Source organism: Salminus brasiliensis, chromosome 3, assembly GCF_030463535.1.
Source record: "Salminus brasiliensis chromosome 3, fSalBra1.hap2, whole genome shotgun sequence".
Lineage (NCBI taxonomy): Eukaryota > Metazoa > Chordata > Actinopteri > Characiformes > Bryconidae > Salminus > Salminus brasiliensis.
The window spans coordinates 31,195,395-31,216,999 of record NC_132880.1 but is presented as its reverse complement, the minus strand read 5'-3'; the positions used below and the strand labels follow the sequence as shown (position 1 = coordinate 31,216,999).

The following is a 21,605-nucleotide window of genomic DNA, read 5'->3' as shown; positions in this document are numbered from 1 at the left end:
CAGTATGTTGTTTTGAACGCTGGTATACTGGTCAACCAGCACAACACCAGCACAAGACCAGCATAAACCAGAACCAGCATTATGTTGTTTAACACTGGTATACTGGTCAACCAGCACCACACCAGCACAAGACCAGTCTACACCAGAACCAGCATTATGTTGTTTAACACTGGTATACTGGTCAACCAGCACCACACCAGCACAAGACCAGCATAAACCAGAACCAGCAGTATGTTGTTTTGAACGCTGGTATACTGGTCAACCAGCACAACACCAGCACAAGACCAGCATAAACCAGAACCAGCAGTATGTTGTTTAACACTGGTATACTGGTCAACCAGTGACACACTAGCACAAGACCAGTCTACATCAGAACCAGCATTATGTTGTTTTGAACACTGGTAGACTGGTCAACCAGCACAAGACCAGCATAAACCAGAACCAGCAGTATGTTGTTTTAAACGCTGGTATACTGGTCAACCAGCACAACACCAGCACAAGACCAGCATAAACCAGAACCAGCAGTATGTTGTTTAACACTGGTATACTGGTCAACCAGCACAAACCAGAACCAGCAGTCTAAACCAGAACCAGCAGTATGTTGTTTAACACTGTTATACTGGTCAACCAGCACCAACCAGAACCAGCATTATGGTGTTTTGAACGCTGGTATACTGGTCAAGCAGCACCACATCAGCACAAGACCAGCAAAAACCAGAACCAGCATTATGTTGTTTAACACTGGTATACTGGTCAACCAGCACAAACCAGAACCAGCATTATGTTGTTTAACACTGGTATACTGGTCAACCAGTGACACACCAGCACAAGACCAGTCTACATCAGAACCAGCATTATGTTGTTTTGAACACTGGTAGACTGGTCAACCAGCATAACACCAGCACAAGACCAGCATAAACCAGAACCAGCAGTATGTTGTTTAACACTGGTATACTGGTCAACCAGCATAACACCAGCACAAGACCAGCATAAACCAGAACCAGCAGTATGTTGTTTTGAACGCTGGTATACTGGTCAACCAGCACAACACCAGCACAAGACCAGCATAAACCAGAACCAGCAGTATGTTGTTTAACACTGGTATACTGGTCAACCAGTGACACACTAGCACAAGACCAGTCTACATCAGAACCAGCATTATGTTGTTTTGAACACTGGTAGACTGGTCAACCAGCACAAGACCAGCATAAACCAGAACCAGCAGTATGTTGTTTTGAACGCTGGTATACTGGTCAACCAGCACAACACCAGCACAAGACCAGCATAAACCAGAACCAGCATTATGTTGTTTAACACTGGTATACTGGTCAACCAGCACCACACCAGCACAAGACCAGCATAAACCAGAACCAGCAGTATGTTGTCTTTTCAGCCAGGATTAGATTAGTTATAAATGTTTAATACAATTGCAGACTGTTTCTGTAGGAGAGAACATTTTATGGGAGCTTATAATGACACAGACCTGAACTGAGCAATATTTAAAAGACAGTACAGGCATTTCACACACATGTCACACCACTGGAGAAAGACCCACACTCAGAAATCTCACCTCTCTATCTATATCCCTTTCTCCCACACACCTGCTGTCTACACACCCATCCATCCATCCATGCATCCATCCATCCATCCATCCATATCATTACTCTGGAGTGAGGGAAAGGCCCAGACAAGATCAGGCTGACCTACAGGGGACAAAATGTTACACTCTCACACACTGCACTCTAATTACACACTACACACACACACACACACACACACGTTGTTAATGTTTGTGTCTTTTCTGGCACTTTTTGTTCCCTCAGTACTGTTCTGTTACTTTGACCTAGAGCTCCCCCTACTGGACTGGTTGCGCATTGAGAATATTTAATTTCATTTATTTGATTAGATTTTTTTCCTAAACATTAATCATCTTAATGGACTTAATGGATGGGTTTTAGCACATTGATTTAGTACCCCTGATTAGTGACATTAGATTAGTGACGCCTTAGTTTCCCTCGCTCCTACAAGAAGTGTATGTAGTGTAAAAGGGCTGTAATACCAGCAGGGGTTTAATGATCGCTCTGTTAATCCGCTCACAGTCATCAGTCAAATAAGAGCTCCTGATGTCTGAAATCTTCAAACAGTAGTTTGTTTTAAATATTTGCTGGATTCTCTTCTTTAAGTTTGGTTAATTAGACAGTCTCTGTCTCCTTTTTCTACATACGACAACACAGAGGACGCAGGAAAGCCAGAGACACTTAAGTTTCGTATTAAATCTATCTCGGGCAACAGGGTGTCAGTAATTAAGGGACCGTCTGAAAAGAGCACAAAACGCACACTGCTCTATTAATTTCATTTACCATTGATTTGCATTGAATTGAAAGGTGTACAAAACAAAAGGGCTAGTACATGGATAGGTGTGATCTTGTTAGGTGTGATCTTTATGTTCAATTTTAAATAATCTGTTGTTCTTTCTCCAACTGCATAATTAATTGAACAGGAATAGGACAGAATGAGTGTAAAAAATGCTAACCTGTTTATTACAAGAGGTCAAGGGATGTTAGATAATGAAAATATTTATTACAATTTTACCAACGTGAAAGTAAAAAATTAAAAGTTGCAGTATTGCAATATTAATACAAATAAAATGAGTTATTTACTACAAGTAAAGTCTTATAGATTTGGCACAGTAGTAATTAAGGGAAAAATATGAACTTATATTTTTATAAAAAAAAATATATATATAAGCACCGAAAGTAAGGAAGTTGGTAGATTATTTCTTTGTTGTAACAGTGCTTCTTGGCAATAAATCTTATACTGTTGGAAAGTCTGTTCATTTCCCTTTTCAATGGCGTCACATTTGTAGGGAACATGCATTTGTGGGATGAGCAGAAGAGCTGAGTATGTGGGTTGAGCACATGAAAAAATTGCCAAATCTTCTTTGCCATTGCCAAACAGCTTATTTTGCTGTTGCCACTGACACTTCTTTTACAGTGCCTGATTGGCAGCACCTGTGAACATGGGCCCTGCTACAGTGGTCAGTAGGTGTCTGCTTCAAGAATCGGCATGCCACGTTTGACCGATCTGGATAGGGCCTGTGCGACTGAGTAACTTCAAGCTGGTGTTCCACAAAACCAAGTTGTGGCATTACTTGGAGTGAGCCCTCGTGCCATCTCCAAACTGAAGGCCAACTTCCATATAACGGGGGATGTCAGAGACAGCCCCCGAAGTGGGTGTCCCAAGAAGACAGCACCCCAAGAAGTGGACTGTCTTCTACAGATTTGCAGTCAAGGTTTGCAGGACGATATGGCCGACGGCTCTCTGCCCAGACAATCCAGAACAGACGGCACGCATCTCATCCTGTCTCATGACTGTCCTTCACCGTCAGGCCTGAACTCTATCACCCAGAGATGACAGCACTCGTCCCCACAGAGCGGGGTTTATTAGAGACTACCTCCAGAATTTGGGAGTGGAGAGGAAGGAACGGCCTGCCAGCAGTCCTGAACTCAATCCCATTGAACACTTGTGGGATCAGCTTGAGTGTGCTGTTCGTGCCAGAGTGACCAACACAACCACGTTGGCTGACTTGTGACAAATGCAGGTTGAAGAATGGGATGCCATCCCACAGCAGTGTGTGACTAGGCTGGTGACCTGCATCATGAGGAGGAGATGCCAGGCTGCTGTAGCTGTGTATGGTTCTTCCACACGCTACTGAAGCTCCTGTTTGTTAAATTAATACATTGTTAAATTGCCAGTATGTCTTGTTTCTTCAAACTTCAATCATCCAGTCCAACAAACACCAAATTGTTTGGCAGTGGCAGAGAAGAGTTGGTCAATTTTTCATGGGCGCAACCCACATACTCAGCTCTTCTGCTCATCCCACAAATGCATGTTCCTTACCAATGTGGCGGCATAAGATTTATTGCCAAGAAGCATTGTTACAACAAAAAATCATCTACCAAACACACATTTCCTCACTTTTTGTGCCAAGTTTATTCCATAGATTTGTTAAATCTGTGAATATATTTAGAATTTTATGTTAAATTTCATCATTTAACATTATTTTAAGACAAACCAAGCTTTTTTCTGTATTACATTGAATACCCAAAGGCAATATAAAGCGCTTAACATAAATAAAGCAATATAAAACCACCTTTAAAAATATATAAAAATGGAAAGTGACTAATATTATTAGGGCTAACGGGATAAATAATTGCCATTGCCATCTGTAAGCTAACAATTACACAACGCTCCTGTAATCTGGAACCCAAAGTACCTGTGAGATCTATCTAATCAGTCCTGCAGATAAAAGCTCTGGCACTTGTGGAGGCTTTAAAGAATGGCGCCCCCTTTAGTGCGTTAGTAAACTCCTCCGTGAGTCTGGCGTTAATGTAAACAGCCGTCCACGTGTTGCACTTTTGAGATGGTCCCTTATTCTCAGTGGTACTCTCTGTCCTCAGAGAAATAAAGTCAGGATATTTAAGTAGGCTTGTCTTGTAGTTTGTTATCTGTCTTGTCCTGGGTGAGGAAATCTTCTGGTAAATATCGATATTTAAAAAAATAATAAAAAAAAAGAATAATAAAAAAGGGAGGAAAAAAAAGAAAGACACTGGAACAAGGTTTACTTCAGTGTTTCTTTCTGAGAAGGGGAAATGGCTAGCCTTAGAGCTCAACGCCCTGCTTCAAGTAGAAGGTCTTTAAATAAATAATTAAATAAAGTCGCCTCAGAGGAAATGAACAGGCTCCGTTTATGTTCCCTGCAGCCGCACCTACAAACAACTAGCTAGCTACGTGAATCCTCGTTCCTCAGATTTGGGCAAGACTGGACTGGACTGGCCTGTGGGTTTGGCCTCGGAAACGAGGCGGTGCTTTAATTCATACGAAACATGAAACTAAAAGTCTGCTGGCGGAGACCAGAGCTTCACATGCAGCCGACTGAGGCGGTCTGTCGAGCAGCCTGACGTCCTTCTGCTTGCTGGGGGCTGTTTAGACTGGTGTAGATCTGACCGTGAACTTAAAAGGGTCCAGAGCTGGGGAAAGACGGACGGTGTGATTGTGATTGATTGATTGATTGATTGATTGATCAAGTGTGTGTGTGTGTGAGAGTGTGTTTCAGCCTTGTGCTTGACATGCACTTGTGGGAACTGACCATGTGGAGCCTGGAATCGTCTTAAGGTAAATAACCAACTGTCGATGACAACACAGCACTCCACACATACACTTCAGCATAACCTGCCTTAGTTGGTTTTGTGTGTGTGTGTGTGTGTGTGTGTGTGTGTGTGTGTGTGTGTGTGTGTGTGTGTGTGTGTGTGTGTGTGTGGATGGTGGGAGCTAACAAGTAGGAGCTCTTTATGTGTAAAATGCGGAACATTACCACAACACAAGTTAAAATGGCATGTAAACACATAAAACCTAGGTTGTCAATATACTTAATACTCAAAATACTTAAAGGCAGTTAAACTGTATTTATTTAGCTCAAATATCATATCATATTTATTTACCTAAATATTATAGTATCAGCGTCTGCCTTGTTCCACTTCTTACAGCCTCTGTTAAAAACCAACACTAGAAATAATGAAAGGGTCAACACTGACCCTCTGGTCTTTTGAAGATGTGTAATTAAGTGATGGTCAGTGTGTAAGTCGTTCACGTACCTGGGAGAGAATCCAGTGTCCAGTCTGAAGAGTTGACAGCAGTGGTGATGGGATCTAGACCTCTGAAGAGCTTTAGAGGCACCACCGTTTTGCCATCACCGGTGAAGGGACCTGTAGGTTCACCGGTGGTTCTGGGGAGTAAGTGAAATGGCTTATAGTTAGGGCTGGGCAATATGATGATATTCTATCGTATTGTGATGGACAATATGCTTTTCTAAGAGGATCAAGGATGTCGTCGTGCTTGAAGTACATCGATTAACTGCGTTGACCTGGGATCTGTCGTAAAGAGGTACCCATTAACTACGAATCGTGGTTCATAAACCCACACAAATGTCTTTAAACTGTGTAATTCTTCTGGTTTAATGAAAATGAAGTGCGATGCAGCAGATTCTGAATGGAAATCAGTGCACTCAGTACGGGAGAGTATCTGAACTGTAGTTTTTTAAGAATCAGTGGCTATTATAATATTGTGTATTGCGAAAATGTCTTTAAATATTGTGATCTCATATTTTTACCATACCGTCGACCCCTACGTATAATAAAAAGTGGCAATATCAGGATGCCTGATTCCCATTACCACTACTGTAAAGAATTTAGCAAGTTTTCTCTACATATTTCACACCAAATTCACTCTGAATGACTTTGACTACATCTTAAACTGTTGTATTATGTAGAAATTTGAGAAATTGATGGAATTTCCCTTTGACGGCTTCATATCCCATTTTCTTGCAAAGACATTTGTGTGGGTTTATGAGCTACAATCCGTAGTTAACTGGTACCTTTTTAACCCGTTAGGATATACAGGGTTTTTTTGTTGAGCCTTTAGGACAGATGCATGTAAATATGCTCTGCTCTCATTGGCTGCCTTGTATATGGAGAAAATGGTCTAATAATTTGGGCTGTGTTTGCCAAATTATTCTTTTTGGTTGGAGAATGACAACAACTGTGTAACACACACTACATAGCATGAATGGAAGGGCAGTGTAAGCAGAAAACACTTGTAAAAATTAAGTAAAATGCTCTGTCAAACCCCAGTTATCCTGATGACATACATAGCCATTCGCCTCATAATCCCCCTGGGTCGTGACTCATTTTCTAGTTAACCTATTTACAGAAATATGCTTGAAGTCATACAGTATTGCTGTATTGAAAATCCCTCACCGTGCTCTGTTTTCTCCCTTATGTTCCTCAGACTTCTGGTGTTTCCTCGAACCTTTCTCTCCTTTCTTAAAGCTTTCCACCGCGCTCCATCTATCACTCATCTACTTCGCTCAGAATAAACCATCATGCGTCGGTTCAGTTCGGAAGGGTCCTTGTTGGACATGGACGTCTTGCCCTGGAAGAAGGTGGTTTTGAATGACGAGAACCACAATAAAGAAGATAAAACGGGCACGTACAGGCAGGTCGTGTTCTTGGAAGACGAGTCGGACCGGGGGGCCGTGTCCCTTCCTTCAACACCTGCTGCCCGTGAGGTTAAGAAGGAACTTACTAAAGAGCACAGCATTAGCGTGGAGAACCTCAGCGAGTTGGACAAATCCTCAGGTTTCCTCAGGGTAGCTGGTCTCAATGAAAGCTTTAAAGCGTACAGTGACAGCCAGCTGGCTCCGGGCAACATTGGCAGCACTGAGAGTGTGGGGAAAGAGGACACGCCACCTATGTCTCCAACACCTTCATCCAGCCCCTTGTCCTTTAACGCTGACCACCATCCCCATCGAAGGCAAGTCAAGGCCAAGTTATCAGCTGCTAAGCTGCATCTGAAGAGTTTTTTTGGGCAGGTACAGTACAATTCTTATTTTGTAATAATTAACATAGGCATGGCCATAAAGGGGTCTCAAATCCTCCCTAAGAGTTTATTATAGTATAAACATACTTCATATGTTCATATGGTCCGTATATATATGGTCAGTTAACTGTTTTGAATGCACTGTTCTTGTGTTTTTTGTGGTAAACCCACCTATCTAGCCTAATCTAGATGTTATAAGGAGTGCTTCTGCCCCAACTGCTCTTTTTGAATACAGAGTGACCAATCAGCACAGAGCTTATGTACATACATCACTCTTAAAGGCACAGTAACAAAAACAGGCTGTTTAATTGTAAGGAAGATTGCTGGGAAAAATGCCCATGTAAAAATGAATTCAGGCTGTTTTTTTGGTACATAAACCCAGGCATGTCATAACTAGACCCTGGGGAGAATTATAATAAATAGAAAAAACAGGATATGGGCACTTTAACATCAAGGGGAATGAAACGGTAATTAAGCACAGTTGCAAAATAGTGTTTTTCCCAATTGTGAGTGTGCGTGTTCTGGCAAGAAAAAAGGACAAAAGGATATCAAAACCCAAAACGGTGTTTTTAAGAGATGTGGTTTACTTGATTATGAGTCAGGTATTTCCAGACCGTTACCTCAACATACATGAGGTGTTATGTTTATCCATTTTATCAAAGTTTCTGGCAGAATCTTCAACATTTCTCTTTGTTTAAATGACCTCTCCGTATACATGCTGTTTACTCATTCTCGAGTGTTCGTGTTAAGGCTGTTGTTTGGATAGCTATTAGACATTGCCCGAGGTAAGAGTAAACATATGATGTAATGGCAGAGGTGGGATTATTCCGTCTCGGTAGAATAACACTTGAAGCCGCTACTTATCCTGGTCACATCATTTGCTTCTTTTGGTACCTTACTAAAAATAAAGGTGCCAGAAGGTTTAGTTTCCTCAGTGGCACACAATTGATATCTACAGATTGTTTATTTAGATGCAAATTATTCCTTTTTAGTAAAAGAATTTATTATTTAATATTCATTCTTTTTATACTAGAACTCCACAGCCTGTTTATAGTTGCTTATAGGCTTCTAGTAGAAGTATGTACAGGGAACAGCACAAATCATGGTAAAGGTAAAGGTGCATGTATTTGTCACTGTACTATGTACAGCGAAATGTGTCCTCTGCATTTTACCCATCTGTGGTAGTGAACACAAACACACACACACTAGTGAACTAGTGTGTCAGTGAGCACACACACACACAACTCCGAGCTTGCCGAGCCCGGGTATTAAACCCACAACCCTGGTATTGATAGCCCGGAGCTCTAACTGCTGAGCCACCACTGCCCCTCAAAAAAGTTGCGCCAGCGCATTAGCATAGTCAGTGTTGAGTGACCGGATGCGACACATTTGGTAGTTATCCCTATGGCTTTGCTCAAAAGTGGTCTTGGAACATTTGAAACATTTAAGAATCACATTTCCACCCGTACCTCAGATATAGTCGATCTGCCATGATGAGGTTGGTGTCCAGAGTTTGCTTCTGTAGCTTTGCTATGAGGCCAATGTAGCTGTACTGTAAAATAACCACTTTTGGGTCCCTAAAAACATTTCAGTTGATGACTCTTGGAACACTTGAGTTGAAAAAGAACCCTCTAGTTGATGTAAAGGTTGTAGTAAAATATTTTAAATTGGTATAAATTGTTGTGTGGGAGTTCTCTAAAACCTTTAGAAGCTTGGTTTTGGTACCTTTTATGTAAGAATCTGTTTTTCCCAAACTTCCATTTGATCAGCCTAATGGCTCCAGTGCATGAGACCCGGATTTCCCAGACCCAGATTAAGTTTAATTCTTAACTAAATAGGCCTTTCAGTGGGAAATTTTAAAATGGGTTTTGTCCTAGACTAGGCTAAATCCATGTCTGTAAAACCCAGCCTAAGTGTGTATTTACTTGCTGAGGCATTCTTTCTCCCAGAGTGCAAATTCCCAAGAACGTGTGGGAGAAGCCGCATGTGCTGTTGCCTTTCGGTCATTCCGTTGGCTCAGCACTGATACTAGAGGCGAGCCCTCCTTAATCCATGACATCATGATAGGTTTGGCATGGGATCAGCTCAGGCCTAAAGCAAACATTGCAAAGGCCACTTTGAGACTTGGAGAAGCCTTCCCTCCTGTTTAACACTGCTGGCTTACACCACGACTGGTCCTGCACCTTTGGTGCTGTTCAGTTTCTCGTGTTCTGCTTTCTCCACGGCATTAATGACTCTCAGTAAATAAAGGGGCGCATTGCATAAACTTCCGAGCTGGCTTCATTTTCTCAACATTCTTCTGAATAGAATTCTAGTAACCTCTTGGGAAAGAGCTAACCGAAGTAATTTGACCTGATCTGTGTATATCTGTGTACTCTTGTGTGAATAACAGTCCTCCCTTCTTTCTTTTCACTGCAGAGTCCACACTCCTCCCATTCAAATCTGGCAGCTACAGAGCACAAGGAACAAGAAAGCAGGTAAAATCAGTTTATAATTGCCTGCTTCAGTTTATGACTACAAACATAACATGATGGAAGCATTATCACTAGGTCTGTTCTGCCTTTCTAAACACTGTTCATCAGGGATGACCTTGTACTATTATGTGATATTATAGGGGTGTGGGCAGGGCCACTGAAACTAAGAGGCACAACCCTTTTATCTGGTTCATTCTTTATCTTCCTGCAGCTCCGTGGAATGCTTTCTTTTGTCCTTTGACCTGTCGTCTTATGCTTCTGGTTTGGGTTTCTTCATCTTTCAGGCCTTATTGCCCTCTGTCTTCTGTTGTGTTAGTGTCTGATTAACTCTTAAAGTTTGTTTGTGTCCATCTAGACCTATTATTTAGTGTGATTACACTCTGAGCAACAAGGCTTCTGTAAGTAGGGCTGCACAATGATCTTGGAATTATATCCGTATCAGGGGACAATTGCACAAATATAAATGATCACTAGAAAAATGCTTAAGTTTAACCTACACTATATGGACAAAAGTGTTGGGACACTTGCTCAGTCATTGTTTCTTCTGAAATCAAGGGTATTAAAAATCAAGGGTACTGTCTAGGCAGGGCTTTCTTCTAGATTTTGGAGCATTGCTGTGAGGATTGTATTATATTTAGTGATAGGAGCAATTATGAGTTCAGGATGTTAGAGGATCGCCACCTCCAACTCATTCCAGAAGTACTGGATGGAGCACCACCATTTCAGAGAACCCAGTTATACTGCTTACAAGGCTTTATACCCTTCCAGGTTCATGTTTATATGTTCCAGAGAGTTCTATTCTATTTACAATACCTCTCTACAGGGACTAGACGAGCTGTGTAAGTGCATTTGCACATCTGTGTCAGCGATGAGTGCAACTTAAAGTAGCTGAATGCATTAATTAGAAGGGGTGTCCACAAAGATTTGGACTTATAGTGTGAATATATTTTATTTATTGAGCACTAGAAATGCACTGTGTATAGGTTACGCTGCAGTTCTGCGTTAAAATATCTGCATTATATTCGTTCTACGGCGCTTTTTTTTGAACCCTACAGAAATTAATATTATATTTCTCTTTATTTCTGACATTCGTAACAGAAGTAGGAATCATTTTATTAAGTTATTTTAAAGAACTGTATAAGACGTTTCCAAGTAGGGATATGATGATGAGGTTTAATATTTGCACACCTGTACAGATGTTCTTTTCTTTTCTGTAAATATATTTTTCAGCTCTTTATTACCTTTATTACCTTTAGTACTTTCTACTTTTTTTAAATTATCCCCTACCCTATTTATTGTTTAGTGTCATTTTCCTTTAGTTTAAGACTGTGTTCTGTGTTTCTTTGTTACTTGTCATACGTGTTGCTCTCACCAAGACAAATTCCTTGTATGGGTAACATACTTGGTGAAATAAAGAGATTCTGATTCTGATTCTGATTCTGATTAAATAATAATTAATCCTGCAGAAAATAGAACAACTGATCATCTTAACCATGCGAAGGCAAATGCAGCATATTTGACACAAAGCATAAAGAGTCTTTTAAGCATTCATATTATTGAAAGGAAGGCCAGTATTTTCACTTCCCCGTCCAAGACCAGTTTATCTAGTCCTTCATTAAAGTAATGCAAGTGAGCTGCTGGTGGAACTGAACAAATCTATGCAGTGGCTAAAGTTCTCTTAGAAGTCAGCAACCAAACCTGTACTCTTCTAGTTGTGCTCTTCTAACCAACATATTCATGACTTTACTGACCCATGACACATCGTGATTACTCCCATTGATTATATTTTCCAAGCAATAAAGTTTGTTTCATCCACAGTGCCAAAGATAGGCGCTCCCGTTTTGTGAAGCAGTGGAGTCAAGTGGGCCATGGCAAGACCCGACTGAGCAGAGAAGAAGTGGAGAAATGGGGCGAGTCGCTCAACGCCCTGCTGGAAAGCAGAGGTATGAGACATGTTTACTGACCTGGAGAAGTTTATGGACCAAAGAAGGATTTCCTTCTTCCTTTTGTTTGCAGTGCTGCCCTCTATTGCTGGAGCAATTTATACGCTTTGTACACTCCTAATGTTACACTGTTGATTGAGTTGCTGAAGCTTTCAGGCGCATCTGAATTGGGTAATCAGGTGGATCTGGTGAGATCTACGCTAAAGCTCTACAGGAGAATCAGCAGAAGATAAATTCATTGGTCTAAAACTGAAAGTATACATACTACCATACTGAACAGAATGTCAAAAATGTAACTAAATTACAAGTGTATTCATTTGCATAGGATGTATGGTAAGTATAGTAGCATGTAGTTTTGGACATAGGTATTTGACGAAGGTTTCTGTAACCTAGAGTTTGAGACATGCCTCAGAGGCAGCAATACGTCACAGCGTTGCCAAAATACTGACCGCTCGCTGCTGGCTGTTAGCTAGAATACTGCACTTTTTATAATCACATTGTAGCTGGATGTACCTTTAGATGTACGTAATAATACACTTCCTGTAAAAAGGTGAGGTGCAATATTGCTGACTTCCTTACTTGGTATAGTAATTTAATACAATGATTAAATAACAAGAAGTCTTCTTTTTTTTTTTTTGTTTAATCTAAAGTTAGCGTTAGCTCACTTGAAATTATCTTACATGAGGTAAATTAGCCAACAGACACAGTTGATGAACATAAAAAACAGACTTAACTGTATGTGTGAAAAAAATAAAAGTATTTAGAAAGAACACTATAGCTGTTAGCTAACAATAGTTCACTATCCAGCTAAAGCTGCTGTTCTCACCCTGTAACGGATAGTAAAAATGGAAATGGATGCACTTAACCTTATTTGAGATAAACTGAATAAAAGGAAAATGGGTGTGATTAATTTTTATAACATAATAAATTATAATATATATATATTTTTTTTATTATTATTATTTTATTTTTTTTATAACTCTGCTTTTAAAATTGGCATTAGAAAGATATCTAGATTTTAGCACAATTGTTTGGGCTATTATGCTAAATGTCTGCATTTAATCCATTGTATAACAACATTTCCCTCCAAAAAAAGGTCCAAAAAGGTTTCTCAGTACTGCTAATCAAGGTAGACAAATAGTAGATGCCTAATGTTTTTCCATCAGCAAATACAATACTGCAAACCTGCATCAGGCTACAGTTTCCATATCACAGCATTGCCTAGTAATTGCAAATTATTTTGTAAACAAGCTAGTTGTTTGTGTCAGTGCTGGCCTAATTTCTGCCCTTTCTCATGACCATGCTGGCATTAAAACAAAGGAATATGGGGGTTATAGGGCAGCAAAGGATGTATCTACTGTGGCTATACAAATTGACCAAATAGAGGTGTCTCAGCAGGCAGAGTTTTATAAAGACAAGGAATTCTGGTGGAGTAGGCTGCATTTCTTACGTTTCAGGTACAGGTACTGTATGCACTCTTGCTCACTCAGAGCCCCGTTGAGTAGAGAAGGGTGAGAGATCAAATCTGCACCTTTTTGTTTTTTATTTCATTGTTTCCGGTGCACTTGTATGTCACTGAGCTGGATTTAACTCTGTTTACTGCTGACATTTGTCTCTGTTTTTGTGACTCTGGTTTCTGACTGACTTTTTGTCAGTTAAAGCTTTTAAATGCCTTGATTGGGCTGATTATAATAGCACCTCTGGCTAAAAGAAGACTTAACAGTTAGGGTTAGATTATCTACAGATGAGGTAGAATACACTGTCTGATGTCTGAGATACTGTTTGTAAAATTCATTCATTCATTCATGGTGGAGACATACATGCAGGGTGTAGTAAGGCAAAATAGTCCCCAACGGAAGCAAATGTCAGCATTATATGTAAACTCATACATGTGTATGCGTATAGTGATTTTTACAACTGCCGTTCTCATAAGGCAGCTTTAGAGGAATCAGTAAGAAGGCAGGAGATCAACACAACATAAAAAAACTAAACCTCCGGTGAGCAAGCCTAAGGCGACATTGGCAAGGAAAAACTTTCCCAGAGCTGGAGTTAGAAACCTTGGGAGGAATCAAGACTAAATGAAATGTAAATATGTACATGTTTATAAATTATATGACTATAGTAAAGTTGCAGTAACTGTGATAATAAATATAGAACATGCTATACAAAGCAGTTCAAATAATTACAGTATTATTATTATTGCACATAGGAACAGTATATGTAAACAGGGTGAAGTCTACTCTGGTCAGAAAAGAAAAAGGGCACTTAAGCCATAAGAGCCCATGGTGACATACTGTATGTGTCACAGACCCTTCAAAAGATGTGGAACTTTTCTTACAGCACTTTATCCTTCACTTTAACTCCTGAAGTCCCTGAGTGACATATACTGAACATTCGGGATGTTTACAGGTGAGTCTGTAAAAGTCTGTACCTGTGACCTCATTTACAAAATGTCAGTATCATTGGTTAGTGCTTGAGGCAAAACCAGCATTTTTTTGTTGTCAGCTTTTTTTTTGGTGCTAAAGATTTGTTCCAAAACACAATTCAAACCCCTAACTTTATTAAAATGTCATATAAGAGGTTCTGACCCCATTTCCAAAACAAAATGATGAAATGCAAGTTATCAGTTGAACCAATATTCAAAACTAAAAAAAAGGTGAAAAGGTGTGACCAAAGTTCAACTGGCAGTTAGGTATTGGATATGTTCCGTCTTGCTCTTGGAGCCATCGAGAAGATCTGTATTTATACAGCAAACAGTATAGAAGCAGTAGGATTTGGGAGCAGCCCTTCGTTTATGCGCTTCACCCTAGTGTCCCATGTGTTGTTGCTGTGGTTCCTCAGTTACAGCCTGTGTAATTAGTGGAACATCAGCACATTGTAACATCTGCGTTAGCAAGGTCCCCCTCCCCTTCCTTTTCCCTTCCAGCCGCGATTATGTTTTCCCTTGAGAAATGTCGCAATCAGTGGCGCAAGGCAAATTATCGGCTGTTGTAAATGAAAAAGGCAAGTATTTAAAAGGCCACGTAGAACGGCAGATTAAACAGGCACTTAATATAGCCTTAAGGCGCTGTATTCAATATGTTTGTTTTCATTAAGTTTGTTAAACAAGGGCTGCGAGTGTGTGTGTGTGTGTGTGTGTGTGTGTGTGTGTGTGTGTGTGTGTGTGTGTGTGTGTGTGTGTGTGTGTGTGTGTGTGTGTGTGTGTGTGCACATGTGTATGACAAACTGTATGCGTGCAGATGTGCCATCTGCGTCTCCTTTCTCCGAACCCTTCCCCCCATTGCTGCCTGTCCGTAGAGACAGTTTAGTGACGGCAGAAGTGCAGTAACCATCCTCTGTGTGTTCCTCTCTCTCTCTCTGTCTCTCTCTGTCTCTCTCTCTCTCTCTCTCTCTCTCTCTCTCTCTCTCTCTCTCTCTCTCTCTCTCTCTCCCCCCCCCCATCAGTGGGTGTGTCTGTGTTTGAAGCATTCCTCCGCTCTGAGTTCAGTGAGGAAAACCTACAGTTCTATTTGGCCTGCGAGCAGTACAGACAGTCCTCCAACACCTTCAGCCTGCACAGACGCGCCAAAGAGATCAGCGCCACCTACATCCAGCCTGGAGCTCAACGAGAGGTGGGACGCACCAATCTGCCTCGCTGCTTACCTCTACTCAGTCACTGTGTGCTTAATATCTTAAATACACTACAGGCCCAGCAAGTAGATGCAAGCAGATCACACTTCATTGCCAGTCCTCTACAGATGCTCAAATTATCAGATTAATATCTGATAAAGCCCAGTTGATTATCTACAACAGGTCTTAGTCGCTTAGGAATCTTATCCCACATAATTATTTATTTTTAAAGATTTTTACGGATATGTTTATACACCAAAAACAGTCTGGACTCTTTTCCAAACACTCTGTATTCTGTCAGCTTCTGATATCACGCCTTTACAATTAAATAGGTAAATGATCCCTGTTCTGATTGGTTGTTCTTTTTTTGCGCGTCATTTAAAAAGCTGTCCAGTCTTTTAAGGATGAAGTTAATTAGTTAGTGGATATATGTAAATCTAACGGTTTTAGAGACATCACAACACTAAATTTGAGGTTGAATTTAACACGTTTTATTTAATATTTAATTGAATGAAGGTCATGTATCCACAGTGACTCAGAAAACAAAATATTCAAACATTATTTAGAAATACAACCGACACAATATAATTTTGGCAAATCCCAAATTTACACAATCCCCCCTCTTTTTCACCAAATATAGTCAAGACATGCTAGGTGTCTACACCAAGTTTACACTGGCGCTAAGAGGCTAATGTACCTTAAGAACCTCTCTTGACTTTTAAGCAATGCTTTTCCATCTTAAAGTGCCCATATCACAGAAACCCGAATTTTGCTCCCTTTTTTTTAATAAAATATTTGATGTGTGAGTAAACATGGTTTCAAAATTTACTGTTCACTTCCCAGCCTGTAGACTCCATCTGTAGACAGTAAGCAGCAAAGTACAACCAGCCTGGGATGTCACAGATAAACTATGCACTTTACGTACCCCCTGTAATGAATGCATTTAGCTACTTTCAGTGGCACTATTGCTGACACAGATGTGCAAATGCAGGACAAACAGCTTGTCTAGTCCCTGTGGAGAGGGATTGGCAAATGAAAGTGAAAATTGACAGATAGAAATTCCTATTTTCCTATTTTATATTCCTATTTATCCAATAGCAGTTTAACCTCACTCTGAGGTCATTTACATTTATCAGTGTACATTTATAGAGGCACAGTAAGAAAAACGGGAGTGAAATGGTCCGGTAAAAATGCATGCTGACTGTTTTTGCTACTTGCACTCAAATGTGTGAGAAAAGTAAACTGATAGTTTGCATCCTTGTTGATTGAATGGTCCATAAACGTAAATGTAAAAAGCTTTTCTAGGTTTGCTTATTAAGCTGTATAATGCTGCTATGTCTGTTTTGCTACAGTACTACTGTTGCTAACCGGTTATTAATGCCTCTAGCCAAAAGGTTAGGAACTGCTTGCTTAAATTATTACACACTTGCCTCAAACTATGTCATGTGGTTAGGTAATCTTAAATAGACTTGCTTATGCGGTTTCTGACACTGTTCTGTGACACACCGACACACTGGCTAGGATTACATGCAAAGATTTTCACCAGTCCTGTCGATTAAGACTGAGGTGTTTATATGCACACTTCTCAACAATCTGATGAAAACCTGTTTGTATGCACACCACAAGAAAGCAGATCAAAATTACGTACATGTGTAGAGCACATTACTTTGACAGTTCTCAGTCGGCTCACTTGTGTCTTTAACCACATGTTTGCAGTTTTGCCACCTAATTAAAGATTATTTGTTGCATGTGTGCAGATTGTACTCACATTTTCAGATTGGGAACAGGATCAGATACAGACGTTGGCTATAGTTGCAGGATTACCCAATCCCATTTATTTAAACTTTATTCGAATTGCCTTTAATCAGACCAGTCCATTCCAATTGAAGCGTAAAGAGGATATGCACTGGAACACGCCTTCTTTAGTTGGACTGCGTGGCAAAACATTCTGCAACTCGGCTGCATTTATTAGGGTAAAAGACCAATCTGGGACTAAAACAAGCTCAACACTAACAGTAATCGATCCATTTTACCAAAGAACCAATGCTCCATGGACATCGATGTGTAGCCAGGAACGTCCAGCTAACTGAGGCTCAAATCATGCCTGTGTATAGGATAAAGCCTCATATCCGAGAGTACAAAGTCAAGTGAATGGCCTTAGTCAAGTGTTGACTACTGTTTTCAGGCTGCTTCACTGCTTCATCCAGGTCTTTCCCTTTATATTGAAGTTAGAATTTCACTACATTCACAACTATAGTGGTCTTGTTTTTTTTACCCCAACTGTTTTCAGAGTGTGACTCTACTAATCAGTGAGCTCCGACATGTTTTGGTGCCTGGATTCCAGTAGTTTCTGTGAATTGCAGCAATCCATTTCCTCTTCTTTTCTTCTTGTGTAATAGGATAGCTCTAAATTCCTGCTGAATCTATTTGTACAGTAAATCCCACAACAGCTCATTCCCGTTTTTGTGTTTTAGAGGCATTCCCACTGAACGCTAACGCTGCCACTCAGTGAGTATGTTTGCCACTCAGTGGGCGTGGCCACAGTGACGTCAAGGGCATATCCTCTATACATAAATATGTGTTCAAATATCAATACTATGCTAAACCAAATTTTTAAAAAATTAGCACTGTTGAGTGTCATGCATCTTAAAAACTTGACTATATAAAAACACCCAGTCATAAAGCATGACTGTTGAAAAAAGAAATAAAAAAACAAATAATCCAAATTGAAATTTGAAAGATTGAAAAAACAATGTTAGTACGATGTTCATAACTGAACTCTTGCTCTGTCGTCTATTTTTCAGATAAATCTGGACAGCAAGACCCGGGACCTGACCATGCAGCTTCTAAAGGCCCCTTCGCACAACTCGCTCTGCCACGCTCAGAGGCGCATTCGCTCTTTACTGGACACTGATTGTTATCCTCGTTTTCTCCAGTCAAACATCTACCTCACACTCCTGAGGGACGCTCACTAGGATGGGACTAGACAGTGAGTCAGTGGGAGGACATGTAATTGACTGAAAAAGGACTACAGGTGGACATATGAACCCCTGAGAGAAAAAGTGAAGGCGTGCTATTTTGGTCTGAAGGCTGATGTTGAACACTGGCTTAAAATAGATAGAATGCGTAGAACTACTGTTTGTTTGTTTTGGTTTTTTTCCTTTCAAAGATTGTTAATATATCATTGGACATGGAACCGAGTAACAGTGCATTCGTGCTGATATGGTCTTATAGTGTAGTGCATCATTATCCAGAAAGGCAGCTGGCTGAAGCTGTGAACATTACCGAGACTTGTAATCATTAGACAGGATCGTACCCGAGCTGGTGCCCATTACGCATCAGTGAGCAGAAGCAGAACGGCATGCTGACGGAAAGGAAAAACCCGTTAGGTAAGATTGGACCCTCCCGTCAGAGGGGTCAAAACACTTGTAGAGTGGTAAGCCCATGTATGTGGGGGAAACGACACAAATGACAAGGTAGTTACAGTAACTTGCTCAACGGCTGCCCTGGAATTCCTTTCTGCATGAGGCAAGACGTCTGGTGTGCAGACAACAGAGCCAGGCTTGGGAATAGAGTTTATCCATTGTTACTTGTTTTATGTGTTTATCAGTTTGAAATGTTTAGAAATAAATATTGTTTTATATGGTTTCTGGTCCTTAATGTTATGTCACACATCTCGAAACTTTGGAAGGTCTGTTCCAAGTGCCACACTTACACAGCAGTTGGCACCAAGCTCAACAGAAAGCCCATTTCAACCCTGGGAAAGGTCTTCAGGAGTATTTTATGTCCCTGTGTTTCACGAAAACCTGCTGTAGAGGACAAACTGTACCAGCAGGCTAGGGTGTTGGGGGAAGAAATGCTTTAAACAGTTGCCAAGTTGGGTAATACCTGGAAATGTTGTCATTTTCATCACCACAGTCTTCACAGAACAGTAGTGGGTTTGTGTAAACGTCAACGGAGTCATTTTTTCAGGCTATTTTAGTCTTCAGCAGGCAACTTTGGCTAAATACTACACATAGCTTTGAGATATATATACGTGCTAATGAGCCTCTACATGTTCTTGGTTTAATTGTAAGACATTGTTCACATGTAAGCAGTCATCAGAGTGGTTTGGTGTGTCTGCAATGCAAAACTATCCATTTTATACACAAAAGCAAGTGAACTCTTTTGGAGTTTCCGGGATTTCTGCATTGGTTACTAATAAAATGAGGTCTAAATGTTCTCCAGGTCACAAACACTAATCTGTTCTTGGTTAATGTGAACCATGTCTTGACGCAAACAACTTTTAGAAGACTTCAGAGAGACGCATGAAGCTAGAAAAGGCTACAGGAGCATTGCTAAAGACCCGGATGTTCCATAGTTCTTCTGGACAAAAAATGTTGTATGGACAGATGAGACAAAAGTGGAACCTTTTAACGCAAATGCCCAACACCAAAACTTCAAGTGTGAAGCATGGTGGAGGGAGCATCTTTCAACCCTATCAGTATGATGTGACATGACCTAAAGAGGCCTGTGCACATGAGACATCTCAAAAATATGATATTGATGACCCAAATTATCTGAAAGGTACAAAATTCCTTCTCAACCACCCCAAATTACTTTTTAAAACTGTATCCACCAATTTATTTTGACTTTCTGACAATTCTGTAAGAGGTGAGTCTGAGTATTTTGTACTCAAGAAAAAAAATAAAGGGTATAATAAAGTTTATCCACTTTTTCAGTTTATTCCAAAATACAAAGATCCCTGAATCTCCATAATACTGTTTTTCATTGAGAATTACATGAATGGCTACAATGAACATTTAAATAACATATTAAAAACTATTAATATGTTAATAGTACACCAGAATATACACCAGAATATGCAGCTTCTGTATGGCTTTTTATCTCCTTGATATTTTTTATTCTACCCTTTATCTATCATGAGTTGGAGAGAGCATGAGGTAGGCTTTACAGTCTTACTCTCAGTGTTTTTAAATAACCCCTGCTTTGTTTGTCTCCTCACATCCTCCGATTCCCCTCATTCCTCTGATCTCCCTCCAGCTTCTCTCTTCATGCTTGCATGAACCCTGTCACCAGGGCCTCGTGCTGCGATGTTCTTGTTTCTGTCGGACCCACTGGGCCGTGCAGCGTTTCTCTCCGACCGTCCAAGACCAGCCGCCTCTGCCTGACCCTCCCTCAACCTCCACTGCTCTGTTTCTCTTCACATCCTCCACTCCTCTGGGCCAGGGACTGTTCTCTATCCTCAGGCTGTTCTCCAGGACCCAGCTTGGCTTATTTAAGGCTGTCTCTCCTTTGTGCTCCAGAGCTGCTATGGAGGCCGGCTGTCTAGCAACAGGTTTGGGAACCAACAGCGGCGGCAGAGACACAACCTGACCGTGGAACTGTGTGCTGAGGGAGAGAGAGAGCGAAAGCGAGATTGGGCAAATTAGATTAATGTGATCATTCAAACAAAAATCCAGTTCACACATTTCCCCCACCCTAAGCCCAAATGCAGTCAATCAGCCAGGACATGGTTGTTAGCTCTCTGAAGTTTACATCTTCAGTTTTGCACTGGAGATACAAAGCTAATGTAGTTAGCAAGTAATAGATGCTCGTGCCTCACCAACTACCAGTATGCAAGCAGTGTCCCCACACTCATCTGAAACTGTAAAAGCGCTGTGCATCTACCTCTTGCTCATGTGGCTTCTGACATTGTCTAATACACTGCTAAGTATAAGAATGAACAATATATGGATACTACTATGGTTTTAGCTATGCAACATACTGTACTTGTATCCATGTACATATAGACCTGTGTGTTATATACACCAATGAGTCATAACATAACATAACATATAAACCCCTGATGGTAATTAAAAAACACTGATGATTTGGTTCCAGTGGCATATACATATCAGGCAGCAAGTGAAGAGGAAAGCACGGTATTGTGGGGTGTCACCAATATGCAGTGGTCAGTGGCCAGTGGACTGGCAAGGGAATCATGGGCTCAAGGCTCACTGACTGGTTCAACATTTTATCCTGTTACTTTATCAGACTGCTTAAAGGGAAATTTCACAGATTTTGTATTATAATTTTTTTTATATCTACAAATATAATTTGTTGAGAAGCAAGCAAAGTCATTCAGAGTGGATTTGGACAG

General features: G+C 40.5%; 1 protein-coding gene across 2 annotated transcripts; it reads left to right on the top strand.

Moving 5' to 3' along the window:
• The first annotated feature begins 4,932 nt into the window (after positions 1-4,932).
• LOC140551364 (uncharacterized) lies at positions 4,933-19,175 on the top strand. 2 transcript variants are annotated; one of them, XM_072674773.1, is made up of 6 exons: positions 4,933-5,175; positions 6,847-7,429; positions 9,856-9,914; positions 11,730-11,854; positions 15,299-15,465; positions 18,268-19,175. In XM_072674773.1, the coding sequence occupies exons 2-6, from the start codon at positions 6,941-6,943 to the stop codon at positions 18,436-18,438; spliced, it is 1,011 nt and encodes a 336-aa protein (XP_072530874.1). In that variant the 5' UTR covers positions 4,933-5,175; positions 6,847-6,940; the 3' UTR covers positions 18,439-19,175. The 2 variants fall into 2 exon arrangements, with proteins under 2 accessions (XP_072530874.1, XP_072530875.1); XM_072674774.1 differs by lacking the exon at positions 4,933-5,175 and having other exon boundaries at positions 6,819-7,429.
• Positions 19,176-21,605: the final 2,430 nt, after the last annotated feature.

Excerpts from the sequence above, each read along its gene's own strand:
- LOC140551364 (XM_072674773.1), top strand. The coding sequence starts at position 6,941 with ATGCGTCGGTTCAGTTCGGAAGGGTCCTTGTTGGACATGGACGTCTTG. Across the intron at positions 9,915-11,729 it reads CACAAGGAACAAGAAAGCAG|TGCCAAAGATAGGCGCTCCC; the intron begins GTAAAATCAGTT and ends TTTCATCCACAG. Across the intron at positions 15,466-18,267 it reads AGCCTGGAGCTCAACGAGAG|ATAAATCTGGACAGCAAGAC; the intron begins GTGGGACGCACC and ends TCTATTTTTCAG.